This window comes from Cyprinodon tularosa, unplaced genomic scaffold, assembly GCF_016077235.1.
Source record: "Cyprinodon tularosa strain WSP-4 unplaced genomic scaffold, ASM1607723v1 ctg44, whole genome shotgun sequence".
NCBI classification, from domain to species: domain Eukaryota; kingdom Metazoa; phylum Chordata; class Actinopteri; order Cyprinodontiformes; family Cyprinodontidae; genus Cyprinodon; species Cyprinodon tularosa.
Genome location: NW_024039163.1, coordinates 1,464,693 through 1,484,937, shown reverse-complemented (window position 1 = coordinate 1,484,937; position 20,245 = coordinate 1,464,693). Strand labels below are relative to the sequence as shown.

The 20,245-nt window shown below is 36.7% G+C and overlaps 5 protein-coding genes across 5 annotated transcripts; all 5 read right to left on the bottom strand.

Moving 5' to 3' along the window:
- Positions 1-553: 553 nt before the first annotated feature.
- On the bottom strand, positions 554-16,769 carry LOC119793055 (histone H2A-like). The gene is made up of 2 exons (XM_038300009.1): positions 16,308-16,769; positions 554-687 (listed from the first exon to the last, which is right to left on the bottom strand). Exon 1 carries the CDS (start codon positions 16,739-16,741, stop codon positions 16,358-16,360), a length of 384 nt encoding a protein of 127 aa, XP_038155937.1. The 5' UTR covers positions 16,742-16,769; the 3' UTR covers positions 554-687; positions 16,308-16,357.
- LOC119793054 (histone H2A-like) lies at positions 682-1,343 on the bottom strand. Its single transcript, XM_038300008.1, has one exon. The coding sequence runs from the start codon at positions 1,118-1,120 to the stop codon at positions 737-739; it is 384 nt and encodes a 127-aa protein (XP_038155936.1). The 5' UTR covers positions 1,121-1,343; the 3' UTR covers positions 682-736.
- On the bottom strand, positions 3,635-4,592 carry LOC119793052 (histone H1-like). Its single transcript, XM_038300005.1, has one exon. The coding sequence runs from the start codon at positions 4,575-4,577 to the stop codon at positions 3,966-3,968; it is 612 nt and encodes a 203-aa protein (XP_038155933.1). The 5' UTR covers positions 4,578-4,592; the 3' UTR covers positions 3,635-3,965.
- LOC119793056 (histone H2B 1/2) lies at positions 11,595-12,104 on the bottom strand. Its single transcript, XM_038300010.1, has one exon. The coding sequence runs from the start codon at positions 12,074-12,076 to the stop codon at positions 11,702-11,704; it is 375 nt and encodes a 124-aa protein (XP_038155938.1). The 5' UTR covers positions 12,077-12,104; the 3' UTR covers positions 11,595-11,701.
- Positions 14,169-14,631, bottom strand: LOC119793058 (histone H4). Its single transcript, XM_038300012.1, has one exon. It carries the CDS (start codon positions 14,572-14,574, stop codon positions 14,263-14,265), a length of 312 nt encoding a protein of 103 aa, XP_038155940.1. The 5' UTR covers positions 14,575-14,631; the 3' UTR covers positions 14,169-14,262.
- Positions 16,770-20,245: the final 3,476 nt, after the last annotated feature.

The window sequence follows — 20,245 nt, the reverse complement described above, 5'->3', positions numbered from 1 at the left end:
TACGAAGCCGGCGTTTCGGGGGTCTGTAAACAATCTTTTATTTATTCAGCCTTCAGAGTGGGAAGATTTTGAAACGCCGTTTTTGCGTTTCCATCTTTAAGCTCTAACCGCATTATTTTCTTACACACATGCGTCATAGCGTCGCCTCTAAACACGCATGTGCGACACAGTATCACAACAACTATGGCGCCGTACTGTGTTGAATGGTTGCTGCTCATGCTACTCACCCTGCTGTCGGGCTTACAACAGAATCTTCTTAAAATAAAAAATAATATCAGCATCTCATATGCACTTCGTTTTACAAAAAGGAAAAGGGACAGAACAGCAAAATACGTTCATAAATATATCAAATACTAAAATATTTTTGAAAAAACAACAAGGACATCGTTAAAAAAAATTTTGTGCTATTGTTATGCATCTCACACCACTTGGACAAGGATAACTAATTTTAAGCGCAAAAGGATAATGCAGGTATCTAAAGTCATGTATTTCATTTCAAATGGTCTATTTTTTTTTACATGTTGAAATGACAAAAAAAACTGATACATCGTCTTTAATTATGTGAATAAAATATGTAAGCTTGACATTTGAATGTCATTACAATGACATTCAACTTTGAATTGTCTGTAATCTCTTTTCATTTCTAGTACCAATCTGATTATGGCAAATCTCACTCTTTGGGGAGATTTGGGTGGCTCTTAAAGAGCCGTTGGGTTGGTGTTGAAAACCTGCAGTATTACTTCTTTGCTGGCTTCTCGGTTTTCTTGGGCAGCAACACAGCCTGGATGTTAGGAAGAACACCGCCCTGAGCGATGGTAACTCCGCCAAGCAGTTTGTTCAGCTCCTCGTCATTGCGGACAGCCAGCTGCAGATGGCGGGGGATGATTCTGGTCTTCTTGTTATCACGGGCAGCGTTTCCGGCCAACTCCAGGATCTCAGCAGTGAGGTATTCCAACACTGCAGCGAGGTAGACGGGAGCTCCAGCGCCGACGCGCTCAGCGTAGTTGCCCTTCCTCAGGAGCCTGTGAACACGGCCGACAGGGAACTGCAGCCCAGCACGAGATGAGCGGGTCTTGGCCTTAGCCCTGGCTTTGCCTCCGGTCTTTCCACGTCCAGACATGATTCTAATTACGTTTACTTTCACAAGTAACAGTCAAGACACGCATTGGGAGTATATATACAGCCTATCGTGGATCATGTGCTTTCTGATTGGTCACATCTAACAACAAATCCAGTCGTCCAATCAAAGCAGTCGACCTTTTTCACCGTCTGCTTCTGCCTATATTACCCCTGATTGCAGCGGCAGATCGGGGCGTGGTTTAAGCTTGAGGGCTTGGCTCCAGTCCGCTTTTTGGGCGCCAGCTGATGGCGGAAACTATTCAACCCTTTCACAGACAGCAATACAGAACCTACTGCCATAGTTGTCTAAGGTAACGAATCATAATCGTATACATAAGATGATCTACATAAAATAATTTTCATGAAATTGATAGATAAGAAAATATGATAAACAATTTATTTATATTAGACCCATCTTCTTTCTTCCAATCAGTAGCTACTTAATCCATTCTACCAATACATCTACACATATATAAAACTGTAATCAAAATTACGTTTTTATTGCTTTTCCCCAGAACAGACACAATAACATATGTCTCTTTATAGAAAAACATTTGCATATGGTTGTACCAGAGAAATTCTGTATCTCAGAACTATGCACATGTTTAGTGAACAATCATTTTATTTTTACTGGTAATCATGTCTTGGTGAAATCCCTCATACTCCCTCGGTAAAAAGGAACACCAATGCTTTCCTTATCATTCTCACGTGGATCCAGGATCAGATAGAGGATTTCCACTGTCCCTATGCAATTTTCTATTGGTCTCATCTTTATCTAAAAGAAAACTGATTGCTGCCAAACAAAGTGACAACCCTATCATTGACAATTATAAATTATTAATAATTAACTGGATAGGTTGAAATGATAAATATTAGTTAAAGTATTATTATAATGGAGATTTTAATTGAATATGTTAGTTTTATTCAATGTATGTGTGCTGCACAGCTTAAAATGTAGAATCGGAACTCAGAAGAAATATTTATGTGGCTCTTAAAAGAGCCGTTGGGTTTTCTTGGATCAGCTGTACTTATGCTCTCTCTCCACGGATGCGGCGGGCCAGCTGGATGTCTTTGGGCATGATGGTGACCCTCTTAGCGTGGATGGCGCACAGGTTGGTGTCCTCAAACAGACCAACCAGGTAAGCCTCGCTGGCCTCCTGCAGAGCCATGACGGCGGAGCTCTGGAAGCGCAGATCGGTCTTAAAATCCTGAGCGATCTCTCTGACCAGACGCTGGAAGGGCAGCTTGCGGATTAGCAGCTCAGTGGATTTCTGGTAACGGCGGATCTCTCGGAGAGCCACTGTACCAGGCCTGTAACGGTGGGGCTTCTTCACTCCACCAGTAGCTGGGGCGCTCTTACGGGCAGCTTTGGTAGCCAGCTGCTTCCTGGGAGCTTTTCCTCCGGTGGACTTACGGGCGGTCTGCTTAGTTCTTGCCATTTTGGACTAGCTGTTTGCCTTTCGCTCAAAGACGAAGATATAAACTCGTAGGAGAAACAGCGGCTTTATAAAGACACGTGCGACGTAAGGTGGTCTCTGATTGGACCAAATTAAACACGTGGTACAGCCCGTCCATCTCAGCAATTGGTTGAGTTTCACATTTTAAAATAAAGCGCGAGATGTCTAACAAAGAAAGAAAAATGCGGGGAGTGTCAAAGCTGAAAATCAGCAGGAAAATTTCAACATTAGATCAAACAACATCAGAAAATATTGTTTTCTATGTAGTTTGCTTTCAAGAATCCTCTGCACAATATTTATTTGATTTTATTTGTTTGGCAATAGTTCACTATACTGGTTGTAGTTTGAAATAAATATTATATATTATCTACATCTATTCTTATTAAATCAATCTCCTTCCTACTTTGAAAAATCTAAATAAAAAGTAAGCTAAGAGAATGAAATAAATTTAAAAAAGTGTGATATTTGCTTTAGCGAAGTATTTGATTAGATTGGTTGATAATGAACATTGTTATAGTTTAACTTGATTAGCTTTTCAAAACCAGTTCAACACTTAACAAAGCTCAGTTGAAACTGCCTTAAACATGGTTGTTCCTAAAATTAGAGGAAATGTATTTGTCAAATAGAAGTGCTTCTTTTAAATATTAAAATTAGTTTTTACATTCTGGTCAAAGACTATGGAGACTACACATGTAAGTATTTACAGACATTTATCTGCATTCATCATAGCAACTTTTAATGAAAAAAAAATTAATAAATCTTCCTAATTTCATTCATTCGTTTCATTTTTTTTAACCGCCATCACTTCCTGTTATCAAAACCTTCCTTGGGATTTTTTATTTTTGTCCTGTAAACAATATTTAAAGTTATTAAACTTTACCTAAATGTATGTATTGCCTTAATTAAAATGTTGTCCATGCTGAAATAGTTTAGTATTTCAGAATATTATTATTTAATATGAAATATGACATGAAACATGAAGTGATTTAATATTTCTTACTAAATATCACGTCTAAAAAAAAAAACGTGTTAGAAACCAAATTAACTGTCCTTCCATTCAAATAAATATTTTCAGATGGAGTTATTTATCAGCGTTAATATTGTGATCTAAGCTTGTGATCAGGTTTCAAATGCGCTCTTTATTTTAGGGTGTTTCTGTGAATCATTTGGATGAGGCTGACCCATGGGGAATGGGAAGGTTCAGTTATGAGTGAAATAAACTGATTTTGATCATTCCATTGATCGGCCACTCCAATTACTACTTTTAAGTTTGAGGATATTATCTACTTATTCAGCAATTCATGCTTATAGGGAATCAGCACTTAAGATGAAGCCGTGGTGGCTCTGAAAAGAGCCTTTGGTGCACTGAGTGCTGGTGGAAGTAGCAGTCTACTTCTTGGCCTTCTTAGCTGGAGCCTTTTTAGGTGCAGCTTTCTTGGCTGCAGGTTTCTTAGCTGCAGGCTTCTTAGCAGCCTTTGGCTTCTTGGCAGCAGGGGCGGCCTTTTTGGGGCTCTTCTTTGTCACCTTTTTCACGCTTTTCTTGGCAGGTGCCTTCTTAGGAGACTTCTTGGCTGCTGCCGCTTTCTTAGCAGCGGGTTTTTTAGGAGTGCTGGCCTTCTTAGCGGCGGGCTTCTTGGCTTTTGCTGGAGCCTTCTTCTTCACCACCTTCTTGGCTGGTTTAGCGGCTTGGGAATCCTTGGGGAGCTTGAAGGAGCCGGATGCCCCGGTCCCTTTGGTCTGAGCCAGGGTACCATTGCTGACCAACTTGGTGACAGCCGTGTTGATCCGCTTGTTGGCTTTAGTCGTATCCACTCCTTTACTGGCCAGGACCTTCTTGACCGCCGCCAGAGAAATGCCCTTTCGCTCCTTGGACTCGGCCACGGCGGCCACGATGAGCTTGGACAGGCTGGGTCCATCCTTTTTGGCTTTAGGAGCGGACTTCTTCCTCGGGGCTTTTGCCGGGGCTTTCGCCGATGCAGCTGCTGGAGCTTCTTCTGCCATGTTTCTCTGTTAATGTTCCTCTGAACGTCTCCAGCTCAGAGCAGGAGGCGGGATTTATATTATGGATGAGAACCGTGAAGAAACAACCCAGCCTGCTGCTGTGCTCCCGCCTGAAATCTGTCCGCATTTGTGTTTTCTTCGCAGCCTTTAAGGCTTTAAATCTGCGCTAAATTAAAGTTTTCTATCATATCACTTACTTTAACGGAAAGTAAATAGTCTGATATATACAATTAGGTCCCATTTGGTTTCCAAAACGTTCTCTTTTTAACCCAGGAACGCTCAAAAGTGTCTGAAGCTCGTTGTTCTTGAGCATTCAGAGGCGGATTTTCTCCACATTTCGTCTTTTAAAACATATAAAACAATTGTTCACAAGACATTAAGAAGAGACCCCGCTAAAAAACAAAGCGATCGGCAGAATACATATGAAATGTTTTCGTAAGTGTCATTGTCTTTGTTAGAAATGAGGAAGGTTCTCCCGGCAGTAAACACACAGAAGCTGTCAATGAATCGGTCAGTCAGGATTCTCTCTGGGATAAAAGGGTTGGAAATAATTACTTTTTCTACCAAGTAACCTACTTAACAGACACACAGAAAGTACATACTGATGTTGTAGTTTACTTAAGAAACGAAGAAAACCAGGGATTAATTAGATCTCACTGAATGAGGCACTAAATTCCTTTTGTCTCCTTTAAATTAATCCAAGGTTCATAATACATTTTAACCTAATTCTATTTTCACTGCAGTGAGCTAATAATATATTTAGGATATATTACCTACAAATAACTTTGTTAAAAGAGTACATAACGACATCCAAGACAGACAAATAAATTAAGCTCCTTTAATTGCCTTCTGACCTCTGGACAATAAATGGTCACAGATAAATGAATCAGCAACTTAATATTTTATTACAGCCCTAGAACATAAGAAGTAACTTTGCCCACAAGATATTTGACTAATACTAATAATAGGTTATTTACTTAAAAGATTATAAACTTAACTTTAAAATTTTTAAGGAAGAGGAGCAAGACATTATATAATATTTGGTTATTACAAGCTACGTTAATTAAGAGGCCAGCTTCAGAAGAAGTCTCATCTGTACAGTTTTGATGAGTTGTGTGTTTTGGATTTATTCCTAATTACTGCCGTTCTAAGACACAATATGCTTTGGCTAGATAAAAGGTACTATAGGTAATTGATCCTACTTGTGCTTTGTGTAGAATTTTAGTTCATGATTTGTTGAAGAGATTTATATAATCGTTATCCATAAAAGAGAAATGTCACATGGACAGCCAGCAGGAACATATAGATTTTTGTATTTCTACTTAAGAAAAGTAAATGGAAAAAATAAATATTATTAAATGATCAGAGGTAAGTAGAAATAAGGATGTTTTTCATTTAAAATTATTTTGTTTTACAGTATATTTAACACAGATATTAGGGTTTCTTATGTCACATTTTAGGATTGGTAGTTTTACCGAATCTGTGAGAAATACATTCCACTTTTTTAATTTTTTTTTTTTTTTTTTTTTTGATTAGACATTGATATTTGACAAATAATGAGACAATGTACTTATTTTATTCACTAATCAATAAATTTTTGTGTACCCTTGATAGAGTAATAATCTTTAGACATGAAATCCAATCACTGTATTATACAGTCCTGCACACATGTACTGATGTTAAGTAGTGGTACAGAGCTTTGTACACAGTCAGGATGGTTATTTGTTAATGTTGCTTTCGGTTATTTTCTGTAATCTTTATTTTCTTTTTTTTCCAGCCATCAAGGGGTGATGCAAAACTTTCTCTAATGTCAGGATATACTATAATAAATAGACTTAGAGGCTTAGACAGGTTTTATTTTGTCATTTTGAACAGACAAGTGTAAACAAGATATTTCATTAAGTACAGCTCCTCTAGATGTTTTCATTTTTTAAAGTGCAGTTAAGCAACAATGTTAAAACATTGTGATGAAAAAAGTGTAAACATATGACTGTATAGTTACAGTTCCAACATTTCAGATTTTTTTATTGACCCGGTGGGTTTTAAGAGGTTTAACGGTCAGAAATGTCTGTTTTTAAAACATTTTGTGACCATAGATCCCGTAGGAGTTGTCGATCATAGATGCGGGTTTGATGTCTAGTTTGTATCGTTTTAAGCTGCATATTTTGTGAAATTGTCAAGAGCTGTTCTTGGATGGTGCCTTGGAGTGCCATCAAGGTGGTACTCTATCTTAGGATAGAGTTTTTGATAATGCTGATGAAAGACATTACTAGTTCTTTTTCATAGTTTATCTATTTCTATTTAGTCAAATATGTTTTATATTTTTTAGTTGCATTTTCATAAAGAAATATATTTTCTTTGTTTCCTTTAAATGTTGTTTTGAACATTTTAGTTCACATTTTAAATGAATCTTGATGCTAAATGTTTTGTTTTTTTAATGGATAAAAAATTACGAAATGCTGGAACTATGATAAATGGTGTAAATATAAAATAGCATGTATATATTTTAAAGGAAATGAGAAAACAATATGGGCATTGTCTAAGCTCTGGTTTTAGCTCTCTGTCTCCCTCTAGTGCTTAAATGCTAAAATGACAAGTATTTGACAACACTACCAAATAAAACAACTACCTATAGAATAGAATAGAATAGAATAGAATAGAATAGAATAGAATAGAATAGAATAGAATAGAATAGAATAGAATAGAATAGAATAGAATAGAATAGAATAGAATAGAATAGAATAGAATAGAGAATCCCTCTATTGACCCACAATGGGAAAATTGGTTGGTTACAGCAGCAGCAAAGGGTTATAGCAAATGTGGTCATACAATGAGGACCTTAAAAAGAGTATAAAAATAACAGAAAAAATGACAGAGTTAAGAAAATAAAGAAATAAAATAGTGTACTGTACATTGTATTTACAATATAGATACTGTGTATCTGGAGAATAAGTAATCAACAGCTTTGGGTATTATTTACAATAAAAAGCAGTATAAACTTTCTTTTAACGATCTACCATAAAATTATGATGCTGGGCATTGATATGTGACATGGGGGCTGCTGTGACATGTTCCCCATGTGGAGCTGACCCTGAAAGGCTATTTCAACATGAAATCTACTTTGTTTGATATCTGGAATGGGAATAAATTATTTTTATGCATTTAAAGTCGAATTATAAACAAGAGCAAATTTAAGGTATCTACAATCATATTTTAATTGTTCCAAATACCTTTTAAGATATATCAAAATAAATCACCTGATTCGTCATTTGAAGTGTCACACATCTTTCAATTAATTAATTATGTCTTGAAGTAAATTTTTTTGATGTTATAATTTTTAACAGTTAAAACAAAACCCCAGACATATCGCTCACTCTAATAGCACAGTATGTTAAAAAGCCTGTCATACCATACAGATAGTTAAATACTGTTTGAAAGTCTACTGTGAATTTATTTCCCTCAATAATCAGTTTTATTTACTTGCAAATCTGGAATGTTTTGGGGTTTTTTTGCCTTTCAGTTTATGTTGTGTATGAAACCAATTCGTCCCTATGTCTTTAGATTTTGGAGACAATTTTGAACCACATTTAGAAGCAACTGACATGGCTGTTAATGTAATGTATTACAGTTTAAATTAGAGAGAAATTGAATCCATTTTAAATTGTTGAATCTCTCTTTTTCCTATTATTAGATTAGTTTATGCTTTATTACAGAGAAAATGGGAGGACTTTTGTGAGGGACCAGACTCAACAAGGACAAAACAAATGTTCAAAGTAGAAAATAATAATTTAAAGATTTATTGTAAGAATAAATCAAATAATAAATAACAAATTTGGGCCCAATTTAACTGAGGTCAACTGAACTCTAAATCAACAAAAACAAAACTGACCTGCAACCAAAGAACAGACTGCCTAAATAGGTATGGAGTAACCCAAATGTACCACATGAGGGTGGTACAACATAACAAAAGAACCAATAAATACAAAATTAACTAAAGCGTTCTATGTAACAAATACAGCAAAACTAACTTTTACTTAGCGAAAACGATAATGAGTATTCAAGTGACAAAATTAACTAATTAAAAACCACTTGAAACAAACCTTCCCCGTCAGTCTTTCAAAAAACAAATTGCATGCTCCAGGTTTCCTCCTCCAGCTTGTCTGTATCAGCAGCACCTCAAACAAAAACAAAAAAGTGTAAATAAACCATTCAGAGAGACATTAACTAAAGTGTGCACCCATTAGAAAATACCTGTCTAAATGAAATAACTAACTTAAACATATAAACTGTAATATAATATAAAACAAGAAAAAAATGCTAACATGATGTGGTGGAGGGAGGATCATCCACCACAGCTTTATTTAGAAAGGTACATTCAGTTTTGTTGTCAACAGGCCTTGGTAGTTAATTTCAAGATATTTGTTGAGTTTGGGTCATAACTATGAGCCATATGCCACAATGAATTAGTGTATATAATGAAGATGCTTTTATTTTGTAGAATCCCTGGAGTCTTACTTTGAAAGTCTAGCAGGGTTGTGTGTCAAGTAAATGGTCCGACCCAACATTGGTATTGAGTCAATTTCCAATCGTTAAATCAGTCTTTTTCCCAGTTATTAGGTCAATAGATGCTTTATAACAGTATACATGGTAGACTTATATTTTGAAATTTACAAGGGTGTGTGTTTTGAAAAAGCAGCCAGAGGCTAATATAAACAAAGGGCTTGAGTTAAGTTCATAACGTTGAACCATTTGCTGTAATCAATAAAGGTGCATAATGTAAAGGCTTTTATTTTGTAAAGTTCCTGGAGTTTTATTTTGGTGTATGATAGGGTCAGACCCAGCAGTGATAATTAATGAATTTCTATCCCCTGACGGCTCTCTTCTGGTGTCCTTCCAGTAGAGCTCCTCTTGTACTCTCTTACAAACTCTGCCATCACAGAGTGATCTTCTCCAGCGGTGAGGCTGCTGACATTGTTGCAATTTTCTTTGCAAAGCTTTTTTTTTTGTGAAACATGGTGACAATGTTAGCCTTTCTTCTCCTGCCGTGTGATTCATCCACACAGCTTATGGGTCCAACAGAGACGCTCTGGTCATCTGAAAGAGTTAATTGGACAAATGTTTACACTCTATAGCAGAGCTATAGCAGAGCTATTCTATAGCAAACAGCTTAATGGCATTTTAACGCCACCAACTGGTAAGGAGTGGGTAACGAATGTCCACTAAGAAAAGAAGGAAAGAAAAGAAATGAAAAAGTAAAACTAAAGAAAAGAAGAAAAAAGAAATTAAAAGAAAATGTAAAGAAAAAAGGAAAAGAAAAAAAAAGATGTTAGGTTTATTCTTTATAGATGATGTGCATTGTGTTAGCCAGATTAGACCGAGTAGAAGGCCTTCCTTCACATGGTGGATGTGTGTACGGAGATCATCTAAATAGGACAGCCTTTGTGTCTTTAAAAACACACAGGATATGGGCACATCTTGGAGCAGGACTGATAAAGGAGAGCTATGTGTAATCCTGGGGCATAGAGGCAAGATGCATGACGGTCAGGGCATGGATGGCGTGTCAGTTTCTGATACATATAGCTGAGCATCCACCTGATGCAACACATGGACTCATGAGGTATAAGAAGGAGAAGATGACCTTGTTCGGGGCTCAACCTTTGCCGGACGCTCCCTGAGGTTTTTTGAGCCCACAGCTGTGCCGACTCCAAGCAATTTCTCTGTCCTGTAACGACCTGACCTGGAATAAACTCTGTTACTTTTTTTTTTCCTGTTTTATAGTCCTTCTTTATATGGTTTCACCCAGTTTGAGTTAAGAGTAGTAAATAACTTGCTCCCAGGTAAAGAACCGGTAGGGAAGTTCAGAGGCTCAGCAGCCTTCAGGGGGACATAACTTCCATATTTAACAAAGGAAAGAAAAGAAAGGAAAAGAAGAGTAAATAAAGGTGCGTTAAAATCCAAAAATTTTCTTCTTCTTACTGTTTATTTCAGCTGCAGTTGAGCATAAAGCTTAATGGCGTTTTAACGCCACTAACTGGTAACGAATGTCATATAAGAAAAGAAATTTCAATAAAATGGTGTTAAATCCAAAAACTTTCATCTCACTGTTTATTCTAGCAGCAGTTGAGAAACATCAGTTAAAACTCTGGTGTCTTTCTTTTGTGGATAACCCGGCATAATATTTCTACTAGTAGAAATAAATGTTGATTTGTATTTCTTTTCTTTTCTTGATGACATTTGTTACCCACTCCTTACCAGTCGGTGGTGGTAAATCGCCATTAAGCTGTTTATCAACTGCTGCTAGAATAAACAAGATGAAGATTTTTGGATTCGGCTTAATATCATTTTAGATGTGTATACAAAATGACAATAAAACTTGTCCAAGTCTAATCAGATGTAGACTGTTTTATATTAAGGGAACACGTTTTTAATATGGGATTAAGTTTAATATTTAGATGTGGTTGTGTGTTATACCGTATGGGGTTTCATAATGACGCTAGATTTGACACCATGTGTTCTTTGAAATAAGGGCTACAGGGGTCTGAAAAGATGTTCAATTTCCCGTTTCCTGCATATATTCACCTGAAACATCCGCACATTTATGAAATCTTGCGTTTCTCCCCTTAGGAAGGCTCAGCTGAGGAAATCAGGAAATTATTTTTTTCTACACTTTGCAGACTTTAAAGTCAAAATGTACAATAGCTACATTGACCATGAATACCAATTCCCCCATCTTGATTTGGTATTTAAGAACAAATTTCTCTAATTATTGTCCCTTATGATCATTGACTTAATTTACTTTAGGTATTTATCTTGCTTTTTTTAATACCCCATTTATAATAAGGTAATTACTACAAATGCAAATAAAGCTAATTAGTTTATTGTATTTTTGGGGGCAACAAACTTTATGCTTAGTTATTAGAGCGTTTACTTTCAGTCATATATGGATGCTCATCTGCGGCACCAGGAATTACTATTCTATAATAGTCATAATGTAAAAAGCACACATCGAGCAGAATATTAATTCCCGCACCTTGATTTAGTAATTAACCAGGAACCATTTGCTCCAATTGCCGTTTGTGTGGCCCTTAAAAGGGCCTTTGTTGAGCTTGCAGCAATGAGAAGGTTTACTTGGAGCTGGTGTACTTGGTAACAGCCTTGGTTCCCTCAGACACTGCGTGCTTGGCCAGCTCACCGGGCAGCAGGAGGCGCACAGCGGTCTGGATCTCCCTGGAGGTGATTGTGGAGCGCTTGTTGTAGTGAGCCAGGCGGGAAGCCTCGGAGGCGATGCGCTCAAAGATGTCGTTGACGAACGAATTCATGATGCTCATGGCCTTAGAAGAGATGCCGGTGTCGGGGTGGACCTGCTTCAGCACCTTGTAGACATAGATGGCGTAGCTCTCCTTCCTGGTCTTTCTCTTCTTCTTGCCTCCTTTGCCGGCGGTCTTGGTCACAGCTTTCTTTGAGCCCTTCTTGGGCGCAGACTTTGCGGGTTCAGGCATCCTGATGTGTTCCTGGAAACAGCAACAAATGAGTGAAAATATCAAAGGGACCAGTGGTATTTATAGTCTGCATGTAAAAGAGTCTGTGCTGTACCCTGTCTCTGATTGGTTTAAATGAACCGCTGATGGCGCTCGGTTGAGACGCTTGGTATTTCTGGGTGTGGGGGAAGGGCACTTTTTCATGCGTGAGAGGGGGGATGGGTTGAGACTTGTTATGCTTGTTAGTGTGTGTGCTCCTGTTGTAGCACCACAGTAAGAAACGTTTTGAGCTGTATGAGCATTTCATGTTTTATTTTTTATATTTGATTATCTATAAGACCCCTGCCTTTGTCATCAAGTAATAAAAATATTCAAAAACAGCCCATGCACAACGAAAAGCTCCAACAATCCAGAAGAGTTGAAATGGATCTCCAAGCTGCTAAAATATATCACAGCTCAAAGTCTGGTGCAAGCCTACAGATATGACAAAGACTCCTAGATAGGTGTTGAAAAGTCTTCAACAACTGAGAGAAAGTCTGGTTGCCTTCCAACTCTTTCGCCCCTTTTGTGGTTACTTGAGAATATGGTACAGTAATAAAAAGTTAACTTCTTTCAATGGATTAATGCATGTGCATTGGTTCAATTTTCATTCAAGTTTTGACTCAACAAAATCTAACAACCTAAGGAAGGAGTAAAAGTACAAATGCAGTGGACTATATTTATGTTTATATATATATATATATATATATACATATATATATATATATGTATATATATATATATATATATATATATATATGTATATATATATATATATATATATATATATATATATATATATATATATATATATATATATATAACTTGAGCATAGGGTATGGAGGACCAATCCTGCCACAATTAAAAATAAACAAAAATCTGTACTTAAATGAGAATTTATCATTTATGGGAAGGATGTAGCCCTACTACTCAATTAAGTAAATTGACTCACTGTACTTATCCAACTCCACTGCCAAAGCTGTAGCACTTCTATGTTCATTAGACTTAGACAAACTTTGACATTTTGTATGCACACTGTATAGAAAACGAAATTCCGTTGCATACAGCTTACAATAGTGAAAGAAGCGCTTGTCACTACTTAATCTTAATTCTTCTTATTTAATACTCAATTCCCGACAGCACGATCCGCCTTAATTGTGCGTGAACAGAATAGTAAGATCCAGATCGCCGAAAAAATATGTAATAAAGTTACTGAAAATACTTATTTATATACTTAAAACAGTAAAGAATGCAAAACTACATTATACAGACAATATTGAAGGCTTTTTCTGGGAAAAATTGATACGTTTCACATTCTCTCCATTGTATTGGATGATGTCATCAGAAATGCTCAGCGCAGTTACAGGAAGGTTTGAAAGGCTATTCAAGTGTATTGCTTTTTTTTTTTATTTTAGAATATGCAATATTTACCCAAATAAAAATATATTCTTAAGTAACCTCCTGCTGGAAAATGACAAAAGAATAGAAAAGTAAGACAACAAAGTATTGCCTACCCGGAAGTTATTCTGTTAACGCATGCGCAGGACCGATCGGGTAGTGACACAGCTTACAATGGTGAAATGAACTAGAACTAAAATAGAATAAAATAGCACATTTATTTCAAAGTAAGCAAAAGTGTGGAGATAAAAGGGCTTAACAAAAAGTTGCATAACTATATCAAGTGATTTATAGCCTTTTAAATGAAGCTCTAATTTTTAGGCATTTCATTTTTATTTATGTATTGTTAATTGTGGCAGGACTGGTCCTCCATACACACCACGCTCCAAAGACTGTTGTAACTAATGAACACATGTAACCTTTTGTGACAATCCTCAGGAAAACAAAAGAAAACATTTAATCCAGCTTTATAGCAAGTTCACAGCATTTGTTTAGCGCCCAATTTATTTGTATGCATGTTTCTAAGGTCCACATTTGCATGATCACTTTTTTTCCTTCTGTCTAGGTGCTGCTTTAACACTAGTCTACAGAGTAACAACAAAGGGATATTCTAACCTATGGTAAAACGTCAAATAGCGTTTAACATCTAAAAGCATTTTATAACCACAGCATATCCACTATTATGTTTCTGTTCAAAACAGCAGGAATCATCTTAAAGAGATGTGGGTGGCTCTTAAAAGAGCCGTTGTTTTAAGGGAATGTGTTCGAATTTAACCGCCGAAGCCGTAAAGAGTGCGGCCCTGCCTCTTCAGAGCATACACCACATCCATGGCGGTCACGGTCTTCCTCTTGGCGTGCTCGGTGTAAGTGACGGCATCACGGATGACGTTCTCCAAGAAAACCTTCAGGACACCGCGGGTCTCCTCGTAGATGAGACCAGAGATACGCTTGACGCCACCACGGCGAGCCAAACGGCGGATAGCTGGTTTGGTAATGCCCTGGATGTTATCACGGAGGACTTTGCGGTGGCGCTTAGCGCCTCCTTTCCCAAGTCCTTTTCCTCCTTTGCCTCTGCCGCTCATGTTGTCTTTGTCTTGCACACAGTGGAGATGGCGTACAGCCGATGAACGTCCAAATTTAAATACACATTACGGACGTAAGTGAAGACAGTGATCGTCTCTTTCCACCTTTAACCTACAAACCAAGTTTCCTCTTTAAGACACAAGTTTGAATATAAAGAGACACTCAATAAATTAAAAACAAAATCCAGATAATATAGGATCAGAATAAATCATTGCTAGCGTGTACAAATACACGAGCTATTAATGAGTATTAATAAAGTACGGAAGAGGATTAAGGCCACTGAAAACATTTTTAAAAAGTTAACTAATTTTTTTTTTTTTTTTCAGTTAAATATGGAAAAAAGTCCGAATTCTGACTTTAATCTCAGAGTTCTGAGAAAAAAAAGAGTCCGGATTTTAAGATTAAAGTCAGAATTCTGAGGAAAAAAAGAGTCAGAATTCTAAGATTAACCCTTTAAAGCCCGATCCAAGAATAAAACAAAACTGAAAATTACTTTTTTTTTGGTTTGAATTCCTTATTTGCCCTTTTAACAAAATATGTAAAAAGATAAAACAGAAATACATTTTTGATATTAATAATTAATGGCTATGCGATAAATCAAGATTATTTTTTGTGTAGTCTTCTACTGGCTGTTATCAGGTATATCTGATTGTGTACAATGAGATTTTGAGCAAAGTTTTTACCATTAAATTAAGCAAAAGGTGTCAGATGCAAAACATTTCAGAAACCATATCAAATACGATACATTTGGCATTATAGGCTTAAAGTCAGAATTCTGAGAGAAATAGTCAAAATTCTGAGTTTAAAGTCAGAATTCTGAGGAAAAACCCCAGAATTCTGAGATTAAAGACAGAATTCTGAAAAAAAAGTCAGAATTCTAAGATTAAAGTCAGAATTCTGAGAAAAAAAGTCAGAATTGTGACTTTTTCCCCTGATTTAACTGAAATAAAAATTAAAAATCAGTGTTCAACTTTTTTGTATCTTTTCAGTGGCCCTAATCCTCTTCTGTAATAAAGCAATTGAAGTTCATACAAAAGGTTTTTGGCTGATATCAAGTTTCCAATGATCTATTAGATGTCTCGTAAGGTTTAGTATACTTGCATGGCACTCTGCTTTATGTAGGGAGTTTAAGTCAATTCCAGTTAATATTGTGTAGATTTTTTGGAATTTACATCGACGTGTAAATTTTGATTTTCTACGTGCTGGCGAGGTTGTTTTTAATTGAACAAAAAAATATGAGTAAAAACACTTGAGCTCTTGTAAAATAACCTATTACAAACATAAATAACAGCATCTCATACACACTTAATTCTACAAAAAGGAAAAGAACAAAACAGCAAAAAACTAGTGATGTTATGAGATGAGGCTTCGAGGCATGCCTCATTTGGTGGAGAAACTATTATGTTTAAATAAACTTTCATTTTCTCCTTATTGCCCAATTTGCACGAACTCCATCACCATCTGCTTGACCTTTTTTTCACAACACATGGCAGAAACTGCAACTCAAATTGTTCTCTTCTACATTTTACAAATACTATAAGATAAATCTAAAATATATTATACAGACCAAACCTTAATTTAAAAGAACTTACAGGGAGGAAAAAAATATATAGCAAAAATAATCAGTTATATATGTGTGGTATGTAAGCTTCAGGTATCATCCATATCGTTATTTTAACGTCAACTTATTTGTGCATATTTTTTAACAGTATGTCTGGCTCTTTAGGGAGATTTGGGTGGCTCTTAAAAGAGCCGTTGGGTTGGTTTAGTAGGCCTGCAGTTTTACTTCTTTGCTGGCTTCTCGGTTTTCTTGGGCAGCAGCACAGCCTGGATGTTAGGAAGAACACCACCCTGAGCGATGGTAACTCCGCCGAGCAGTTTGTTCAGCTCCTCGTCATTGCGGACAGCCAGCTGCAGATGGCGGGGGATGATTCTGGTCTTCTTGTTATCACGGGCAGCGTTTCCGGCCAACTCCAGGATCTCAGCAGTGAGGTATTCCAGCACTGCAGCGAGGTAGACGGGAGCTCCAGCGCCGACGCGCTCAGCGTAGTTGCCCTTCCTCAGGAGCCTGTGAACACGGCCGACAGGAAACTGCAGCCCAGCACGAGATGAGCGGGTCTTGGCCTTAGCCCTGGCTTTGCCTCCGGTCTTTCCACGTCCAGACATGATTCTAATTAAGTTTACTTTCACAAGTAACAGTCAAGACGCACATTGGGAGTATATATACAGCCTATCGTGGAGCTATGCTTTCTGATTGGTCACATCTAACAACAAATCCAGTCGTCCAATCAAGGCAGTCGCCCTTTTTCCGCCGTCTGCTTCTGCCAATTACCGCTGATTGCAGCTTGCAGATCGGGGCGTGGTTCGAGGTTGAGGGCGTGGCTCCAGACGCCAGTTGATGGCGGAAACTATTCAACCCATTGACAGACAGCAATACAGATTCTCTACATAAAATAACATTATCTGAATTTGATAGATAATAAAATATGATAATCAAATTATTTATATTATACTCATCCCCTCTCTTCCAGTCAGTACTTTAATTCATTCTACCAATACATCTACACATATATAAAACTCTAATTTTTTTTTTTCCTTTTCCCCAGAACAGATACAATAACATATATGTCTTTATAGAAAAACATTTACATATGGTTGTACTAGAGAAATTCTGTATCTCAGAACTATGCACATGTCGGGAATTACAGGGATCTGTACCCAAATCTAAACGCTGTTAAACTGTTTAGTGAACAATAATTTTAATTTTTACTGGTAATCATGTCTTGGCAAAAGCCCTCATATGAGGTAAAAAGGAACACCAATGGATTCCTTATCATTTTCATCTGGATCCAGTATCAGATGGAGGATTTTCACTGCCCCTATGCAATTTTCTATTGGAAATAGAAGACTGGAGATGACTTGAGGAAGAGAAAGTTTCCCCTTTAATGTTGTGGTGCCACACCACCTTGCTGCACCCATGGTCTCTTGCAGCAAAGTATCCTAATCAAAAAAGAAAATAGATAAAGAATCGGAGAAGGCAGAAAACAGTGAAATAGGACAAGTCCATAGCAGACATGGTCTCATCTTTCTCTAAAGACCAAAAAAGATTATGGCTGTTATCAGCACAATGATATTATAAGGTGTGTTGAAAAATATATATGTATATTTTAAAATAATATATATTAATTTTTTAAGCACACGTTTAATGAAAACTGATCACTGCAAAACAATGTGACAACCCACCTCTAACCATTTTTAAGGAAGCGTTTAAAACGATGCTGCTTTGAACAACACCTGGTAGTTCAAAGAAAATAGTAGGCTACCTGTTTTATGATAAACATGTTTTTTTACAATAAAATATTGAGTTTCCACATGCTGTTGAGGTTCTATTTATTTGAGCAAACACAGCTGCGAGTAAAATGACTTGAGCTTTTGAAAAATAATCTATAATCTATAAAAAACACGGCATCTCCTATAATTCAATTTACAAAGAGAAAAAGTAGCAACAAAACAGAAAAAATGCACATAAATATAATTATTGAAAAAAAAAATATTTATAAAACCTTAAGGTAATTGATAAAGGGACATTGTTAAACATTTTTTGCATTATTGTTCTGTATTTTTCTCAAATATCTCCTTAACAAGAATAACTAACCTTTACGCAAAGAATTATGTATTTTGCTGCAATATTCTCATCATTGGCCATTTAAAATTCTTTATAAGAAAAGTGTAGGTTGAAATGACAAAAGAGCCTGCATCTACAGATCTATGCATTTGGAATTACTGTACTAAAAAAATGTTTCTAGACGCATTTGCTGCTGATGAAAGCTCATCTTGACAACTCTGGTTTGAGGCATTCTCATTTGAGGGAAAAAAAAAAAAAAAAAAAAAAACACTGCCTCTTCATGGAAGCCTTACGGGCTAAATATATATATTTTTTACTTTTTTTTTATTGTATCCAGGGAGTGTGTAGGCTAATGTGGTGAAGCCGTCTGTGCCATTTGTTTTCAATTCCATCTATAAATAGCGTGCTATATAGAGAGAAATACAGGATCGCGGAGCTCAGAAGAAATATTTATGTGGCTCTTAAAAGAGCCGTTGGGTTTTCTTGGATCAGCTGTACTTATGCTCTCTCTCCACGGATGCGGCGGGCCAGCTGGATGTCTTTGGGCATGATGGTGACCCTCTTAGCGTGGATGGCGCACAGGTTGGTGTCCTCAAACAGACCAACCAGGTAAGCCTCGCTGGCCTCCTGCAGAGCCATGACGGCGGAGCTCTGGAAGCGCAGATCGGTCTTGAAATCCTGAGCGATCTCTCTGACCAGACGCTGGAAGGGCAGCTTGCGGATGAGCAGCTCAGTGGATTTCTGGTAACGGCGGATCTCTCGGAGAGCCACTGTACCAGGCCTGTAACGGTGGGGCTTCTTCACTCCACCAGTAGCCGGAGCGCTCTTACGGGCAGCTTTGGTAGCCAGCTGCTTCCTGGGAGCCTTTCCTCCGGTGGACTTACGGGCGGTCTGCTTAGTTCTTGCCATTTTAGACTAGCTGTTTGCCTTTCGCTCAAAGACGAAGATATAAACTCGTAGGAGAAACAGCGGCTTTATAAAGACACGTGCGACGTAAGGTGGCCTCTGATTGGACCAAATTAAACACGTGGTACAGTCCGTCCATCTCAGCAATTGGTTGAGTTTCACATTTTAAAATAAAGCGCGAGATGTCTAACAAAGAAAGAAAAATGCGGGGAGTGTCAAAGCGGAAACTATTCAATATTAGATTCAACAATATCAAAAAATATTATTTTATGTGTAGTTTACTTTCAAGAATCCTCTGCACATCATTTATTCATGTTTATTTGTTTGGGGATTGTTCACTAGGCTGGTCTGAGTTTGAAATAAATATGGGTTACAATTACTTATATCCATCTTTTCTCCTAATTAAACCAATCTCCTTCCAGTTTGAAAAAATTAAATAAAAAGCAAGCTAAGAGAATGAGTTATATTTTAAAAAGTGTGATATTTGCTTTAGCGAAGTGTTTGATCAGATCAGTTAATAATGAATATTGTTATATTTTGTTTAACCTGATTAGCTTTCCAAAACCAGTTCAACACTTAACAAAGCTCAGTTGAAACTGCCTTAAACATGGTTGTTTCTAAAATTGAAGGAAATATACTTGTCAAATAGATGTGCTTCTTTTAAATATTAAAATTAGTTTTTACATTCTGGTCAAAGACTATGGAGACTACACATGTAAGTATTTACAGACATTTATCTGCATTCATCATATCAACATTTAATTTAAAAAAAAATAATTTAGTTTTAAATCCCTCTAATTTCATTCACTGATGTTTTGTTTTTGTTTTTTACTGCCATCACTTCCTGTTATGAAAACCTTCCTTGGGATTCTTTGTTTTTCTCCTGTAATAAATATTTAAATTTATTAAACTTTACTTAAATGTATGTATTGCCATGATTTAAATGTTGTCCATGCTGAAATAGTTTAGTACTTCAGAATATTATTATTTATTTAATATGAAATTAAATATTAAAATTATTTAATATGAAATTTAATATTTCCCATGGGGCATGGGAGGGTTCAGTTATGAGTGAAATAAACTGATTTTGATCATTCCATTGATCGGCCACTCTAATTACTACTTTTGAGGGTGTTTTA

Coding starts and splice junctions, on each gene's coding strand:
- LOC119793054 (XM_038300008.1), bottom strand. CDS start 1,120: ATGTCTGGACGTGGAAAGACCGGAGGCAAAGCCAGGGCTAAGGCCAAG.
- LOC119793052 (XM_038300005.1), bottom strand. CDS start 4,577: ATGGCAGAAGAAGCTCCAGCAGCTGCATCGGCGAAAGCCCCGGCAAAA.
- LOC119793056 (XM_038300010.1), bottom strand. CDS start 12,076: ATGCCTGAACCCGCAAAGTCTGCGCCCAAGAAGGGCTCAAAGAAAGCT.
- LOC119793058 (XM_038300012.1), bottom strand. CDS start 14,574: ATGAGCGGCAGAGGCAAAGGAGGAAAAGGACTTGGGAAAGGAGGCGCT.
- LOC119793055 (XM_038300009.1), bottom strand. CDS start 16,741: ATGTCTGGACGTGGAAAGACCGGAGGCAAAGCCAGGGCTAAGGCCAAG.